The sequence below is a fragment of the Notolabrus celidotus genome, chromosome 14 (assembly GCF_009762535.1).
Source record: "Notolabrus celidotus isolate fNotCel1 chromosome 14, fNotCel1.pri, whole genome shotgun sequence".
Lineage (NCBI taxonomy): Eukaryota > Metazoa > Chordata > Actinopteri > Labriformes > Labridae > Notolabrus > Notolabrus celidotus.
The window spans coordinates 22,169,916-22,176,938 of NC_048285.1; the positions used below are offsets into that span (position 1 = coordinate 22,169,916).

The 7,023-nt window shown below is 35.0% G+C and overlaps 1 protein-coding gene across 1 annotated transcript; it reads left to right on the top strand.

The window, feature by feature from the left end:
* Positions 1 to 284: 284 nt before the first annotated feature.
* On the top strand, positions 285 to 5,744 carry tbcb (tubulin folding cofactor B). Its single transcript, XM_034700758.1, has 7 exons — positions 285 to 417; positions 1,698 to 1,853; positions 2,009 to 2,152; positions 2,636 to 2,732; positions 3,270 to 3,461; positions 3,699 to 3,771; positions 3,888 to 5,744. The coding sequence occupies exons 2-7, from the start codon at positions 1,734 to 1,736 to the stop codon at positions 4,000 to 4,002; spliced, it is 741 nt and encodes a 246-aa protein (XP_034556649.1). The 5' UTR covers positions 285 to 417; positions 1,698 to 1,733; the 3' UTR covers positions 4,003 to 5,744.
* The last annotated feature ends 1,279 nt before the right edge of the window (positions 5,745 to 7,023 follow it).

The following is a 7,023-nucleotide window of genomic DNA, read 5'->3' on the forward strand; positions in this document are numbered from 1 at the left end:
AACGTTCTAGAGCTGGATCTAAAAGGGTGGTTCCCATTTTAAAAAGTATGAAATGGTGACATCTGCTGTCCAAATACGCTCCAGCCTGTTCTCCGAACAGTTTGTCTTGATTTAATTAAGGATATTTTAAATTAGAGAGAACGTTTGATAATGTAATTATTGTTCTTCAGTTCAATAAATTATGTTTCTTAAACAAAATACATTTTTAATTTGCTAAACAGACTTCTATTATATTATAATAAGAGTATCTCGTGCTCACAGCACAGACTGACTCAGGCGGAAGAGACGCTGATGCGTAAGATTATGACGTAACGAGCTGGGTCACTGGGGCGGCTGATCACGTGACTTTTGGCGTGGCTAAGCAACGAAAGGAGACCATCGAAATATCTTGTTGCTTTAATACTTCTACAGTGAAAGGTGAGTTATATTGTGGGATGGTCTTCCGGGTGTGGAGTCAGTGTATCCAAAGGCAGAGTTAGTGACTGTGGCCATGTGTATGTGTTGCGGAGGGACCTCATTGCATCCAACGTGACTCCGCTGCTGCTAGCCTCCCAAACAGCTAGCACTGACGCAGACTGGGTCTCTATTCCAACCTAACCAGCTGAAACATTATTCTGTAAAATGAAAGTGTTATGATCACAAGTGATAACATACTGTTAAAAATTAGAGAAAATAATATTTAGGTCAGTAACTTGACATATGGACCAATTCCTGACCCTGTGTAGTCAGCAGTGGTGGACAAAGTACACAGCTTCATTACTTACGTCAAAGTATAGATCCTCCTGGTCAAATATTACTCCAATACAAGTGAAAGTTTATCTGTCAGATTATTACTTGAGTTAAAGTTCTGGAGTACTTGCTTTTAAAAATATTTAAGTATTCAAAGTACTTCTTAAAAAATCTAAAAACATGTGTATTTTCAGAATACATAAATGCATTCAAGAATACATAGGAGTAAATTCGGTTACATCATGTTTATCTAGAAACCATTACTTGAAATCTCTAAAAACTATATCATGGAATAAAAACAGCAACTAAGTTACTCCAAGCACAGACAACTTAGTTAGAAATGTTCATCTGGGATGAAACAAATGTTAAGTAGCACAGCACACTTTCTCAGGTTGAATAGTGAGTGTTTATATGTTTGAGCAGAGTGGGAAACAGGGAGAACATTTCAAACGATACGTATCATTCTTCATTTCAAAAACCTCTAACATGAGCTGAAGATATGGGCATGGGTGCTCAGGTGGAGAATTATAGCCATCATTACCACCTCTACATGAACTGCCTGATCTGAGTGAAATTTGCTCTGTTTGTTCCACAAATTCATGAGCTGACTTCAAAGCTAAAGTAGTGAGTAACTAGAGCACTGATAGAAATGTAGTGGAGTCAAAAGTACAATAATTGTCTTCTGAATGTAGTGGAGTCAAAGTAATAAGTACCCCCCAAAAATAATACTCAAGTAAAGCACAGATACTCAAAAATGTACTTAAGTACTGTATTCAAGTAAATTTACTTTACTGTCCACCACTGCTAACTAATAATGTCGGGAGTGTATTGGAATGACCTGGCTTATGTGAAGGTTAACTTACTGCAAGGAATTGATATAATTGTATGAAAACATTTGCCTGTAGATGAATATGTACCAGTTCTTACATCATTGGTTATAAATAACTTTGATCTTCCATTATTTGTAGTGTTTGATCATCAGCTGTGTCCATACCTCTGGCATCATGAACAACGAAGTGACAGTGGTTACCTGTCCGTTTGTGGATGTGCGCCTGACAAGCACCATCTCCACCTTTGAGGTGAAGCGCAGGTTCAACAGAGGGATTACTATTGCAGATCTAAAGGTGAGAGTCATACCATACATTATAACCCTCTACTGTTAGACTCAACCACATCTACTTTACACAATAAACTCACCTTCCTTGTGTTTTCAGAGACCTAACATTGTCCACGAAAAGTTCATCCCATCACTTCTGCTTGTTGTTTGAACTGTGTTTAGGGGAAGTTGGAGATGGTTGTGGGCACATCTCCCTCCAGCATGGACCTGGAGTTGTTCAGTGTCTCTGACAAGTTCATGCAGAAAATGGATGACAATGAGGCCTTGCTTGGTTCTTATCCTGTCGATGATGAGTGCAGAATACATGTAAGTTTTGATTGGCCCAGATTGATGTCCTGTTTTAGTAAACTGTGTTTAAGTTTGGTTGTACTTCCCAAATCCAATTCCCCTTCCTTGGCTGCAATAATTTTTTTATTGCAATTTTTCTAGATTCAATCATTGTTTGTTTTTTTGCAAACTATAAAACTTAACCACTTTTCTTAAGGTACAGGCCTATGATCTTGACTGTTAAAAGTTTGCAGTAAAACATTAGAAAGCTGATTGCAATTGGGTTGGTGGTTAAAATGACTTTTTTCTCCCATGTTGGTTATAAGTGCTTGCAAGAGTTGTAAAAATCAATAACAGCTTGCAACTGAATTAAAAGACAACAATTCAGCAGAAAAAAATGTGAACTACTTTGTAGTGTCTAACAATCTCCTTCTGTCCATTTTAATGCTGTTTTCAGGTCTCAACTTAAACATATAGTGAGCTCTTTTTTTGACAATGTGCATGTCTCATCCTGCTCTACAGGTTTCTGATAAAAGTGGAGGTCAAATGGACAACTTCGCTGATGTATCTCAAGTGGAGAAGTTTGCACTTTCAGATGATGCTTATAGTAAGAGATCAGGTAAGGTCTGACATACTGTCTAGTTTTTGATTCTCATACACTTTATTTTGTACTTTTGCTTTAAAAGATATAGTTCTCTAATCCTATTAGCCCATTTTGTTATTGCATCAGTCAATATACTTATCTACATGAATGAAATAGAACATTATAGAGTTTTTAACTGTGATATGATAGTTGATAATTAGGTTAGACAACAAAAAACAACTGAAAAATTAACATTATGTGATTCAGACATTGGTTGATAACTGATTGTTAGTTGTGGTCATAGAAGAAAATAGGTTTTACCTATTTATAATACCTATTTATTTATTTAAATGATTATTCTTTTTACATGGAAAGCACTTTGAGCTGTATCAAATGTAATGAAAGGTGCTACACAAATACCGTTTATTATGGATTACACTTCACCATAGCTATTTGATTTTTATATTATGATAACCCCCTGGTAAATACTTGAAGTAATTCTCCAATGTTCTTGATAGAGGATGCTTTGCTGCATCCACAGTCTGCATTAAGTACTATCCAACTGTCTTTCAGATTCTGCAAGGTCATTCATGAAGAGTCTTCGTGTTGGTCAGTACAATGAGGAAGAAATGGCCAAAAAGAAAGCTGAGCTCTCCGCTCGTAGGGAGGAGGAGAAGGCTGCTGCTGATGCCATTTCTGTTGGTAACCGTTGCAAAGTTCAAGTCCCAGGACAGCCCACAAAGCTTGGCACAGTCATGTATGTTGGTAAGTGTGAATTAAACTTCACTAGTTTATTTCTTTTGGACACTGCTTTGTGCCTGGTTTGATTCTGTCTTTAACAGAGCAGACTTTTTTGGCAGGTTTAGAAACACATGACTTTGATTTTAGTTCTCTGTTATAGTTGGTTTTATTATTTTATTATGGCTGTTATTTGATACGATGACTGAAGCAAAGAAAGATAAAAGTGTGAAGTTCAGGTTTAAAGAACAAAGTGTTTTGCAGGTACAGCAGATTTCAAGCAAGGCTACTGGGTGGGCTTGAAGTACGACGAGCCCATGGGGAAGCACAATGGAACGTAAGAGCTCTTTATTTATTGTTCTTTTATTTACATTTCAGTTTTGCACAATGTTGACTGTGTTGGTCTTGAGTTCACATTTAACCTTACCTTTCTCATAAATTGTGTTTCCACAGTGTTGACGGCAAGCAATACTTTGAATGTGAGGACAAATATGGCGGATTTGTAAAGCCTCAGAATGTGCTTGTGGGAGACTTTCCTGAGGAGGATTATGGTTTAGACGAGATGTAGGACTTAAACATAACACAGGTTTTTGATTACTTTTCTTTTGTTCTCTACTGGAGACATGATCCAAAGAGCGGTGTCTTAAGGTTTTTTAGGTTAATCTTCTCACTCTAATGCCAACGCGTTCTGATAGAGATGCCTGTCATGCTTCTTGGTGGGCTCCATGTGATAGTCACAGGATAATTCCAAGAGGAGCTCAAACCAACAAGGTGTGGGAAGGTTTTTGTTGCATGTTTAGCAGCATATTGAAGGTTATTATTTTGCTCTTCACTTCAATCACTCCTATTAAACCTGATTTAGTGGCTTTTGCAGTACTTGATGCTTGTAAGTTTTTCAAAAATGGAAGCCTTCTCTGTAATGGATTTTTTTTTTTTATAGTTTGGATAAAACTTCACTTCTGCTCATTTAATTCATATCAATCTGTACAAAGATGATAATGTAAAATTGTTAATAGTCCACTGTAGCAGTAGATTTTTTGAAGAATGTAAATTTCTTAGAGAGATTCAAGGATGGAATGACTCTAAAATGAATACGTTCCTTGAGTTCCTGGCTAACATGATACACAATGACTGGAAAACAGTTTACAATTGTTGATCAAAATCAACATGAGCTCATTTCACCACCAAGGTTGGCAAAAAAAGTAATTCACAGTTAAAGAGTAAAGAAAAAAGAATCCCCTAACAACAGCTGCGTCATCATAGCTGTTCACCTCTTCAATCTTACCCACTTGATCTGCAGGTACCTCTTGGTATTCTTGCAGATATCAACGTCTACATACACTGCCGGGAATTGGAATAAAAAAGTTATATCTTTTTTTCCAAAGCGCTTTAGGGTCCTGAAATTTCATTTTGTGTTTGTATGTACGTAACATATTAGACAGTCCTATTTTTAGGTTTTCAAGTAGATATGAAATGTTTTTATGTGACAGAATTCCTTTCAGAATAAATGTGCCCTGTTTCTATTAAATCATTGTCATAATGATGTTTTCTAGGTTCAAATTTGGAATATGGCTCAATATGTTGACAAAGTAAAATGTGATCCATCAAAAAAATTCAAATGTATGCAAGTACATCTGATGAGTTCTCCTGAATACTGTCACTGAAAATGAAGGAAAATAAATGCATTTTTAAAGATAGGAGATACTTCAAAAATGTTCCTGTTTAAACTGAATTTGAATTGTACCAACAAAGTGGTGACACCATATTAGTTCAGTAAGCATCTTTTCTTATCCCTGCAGCCTCTTAAAGGCAGGGCACACTGAGTTGATTTCAGCTGTTAAACTTATATATGAATGTCTTTCATCTATCCTATATCTTTATTTTTCTTGATTTGGTGTTTGGCTGACTGTAAAACGTTGACTTAATGTGTCTACTGCATAAATATTTAAAAGGTACGGTATATAATTCGTCTGAAATCTCTAAATCTTCACTGAACACTGAACAGCTGCAGCATCACTCTCCGTTTCTCATTCCACAGCTTTTGAAAGTTTCAAGTGAACGATATGCCTAATTTATGCTTTGTTTAATGTTACCGATTCAAAACTGTTTTGATCCTCTAAAGTTTACAGAAGAAGTGTAAATTAATTATTTTTGTGGTTTCTTTACAATTATTTTTCACTACCACGCCGAGAAAACCTAGTGTTCTCATCTTCCCCCCTTTTTTTGAAACTGTCAACCTCTATGGTGCTGTTGTTACAATGTGCCAAAGTGTCATGCATAATAAAAATGATTTGCTTGTACAGTAACCTATACAGTTGATTTAATTGTTTTGTGTCTGGAACACAACATGGGCGTCTTATGCTCTGTCTAAAATTGACTTCTGAACACTTGTTTTCTCCCTTTCCTATTTATAACCATGTAGATGTCATCTGATATACTGCATATTATAAGGACTTTCATCAACCTGTCATGAAAATTGAATTGTAGAAAGATACAATCAGACAGACCAGTAAAAAAAAAATATATATATATAGGTATACAGGAATTTACTGAAGAGATAACACTTCAAACATCATTAAGTAAAAATAATTCTATTGACAGACTTGTTTAGAAAAAAAGGTCTGTATAAGATAAAACGATTGACAAATTTCTGTCAGTTCCTAATACACGACATCCAAAATAACATTCTAAATGGACTTTTAAAAGAAAAAAGCTTAAAAGATGGCACTGAGCCTAGAGCTTTGACCTTATAGATACAAAGTCTTGCTAATAAAATAAATAGGTTGACGATAGCATACCGTTTTTTTATCTTTACACGTAAAATAAGTGAAAACGTTTTGATTTTCAATGTTAATCACATTCTCTATTATCATACATTTAAGGTATTTGCAGAATGTTACAAGGACAAAAACAAAGTCTGATTTCAGGTTCAGCTTTACAACAAGTAAAATGTCTATCAACATAAAAAAAATCTTGAGATGCACACTTGTTGGATAAATATATACGTATTTTCAGATGTATTTCTCTGCCATTTTTGTCATATACATTTTAAATGGGAAAAGTGCAGCCTTCTGGCAGTTAATGTCTTAAAAATGAGAATTCCAATCAGTTTGTTAATATTTTTCTATTATTGTAAAAACGTCTTCTAATGTCTTTATTAGAGCATTTGTTAATAGTTATATCTATGCAATTTATGTAAAGAATCCCTGAAGTTCCAGAAAGCTCACCCAGCCTGACATGAATTACAATATAACATTTGGTATTGATGCAATTAGATGGTTTCATTCCTTGAATTTAACAGGAAATGCAATTTATATGTTAATGCGAAATATTTGATGATTGAGAAGTTAAGAGAGAAATATCCTTTATAAAGAAAAGTCCTATCAACCCAACTGTATAAGATAATATAAGATAAGATATTAAGATAAGATATTACTTTATTGATCCCTAGGGGGGAAATTCAGTTGCTACAGCAACCCAGACATAAGTACAATCAAGAAGAAGTTTCAATAAAATATATCTTAAATGGTTCCTTACACAATTTTAGTAAGACTTGGACCCCCTTTTTTAAATATTACGACAGCCTACA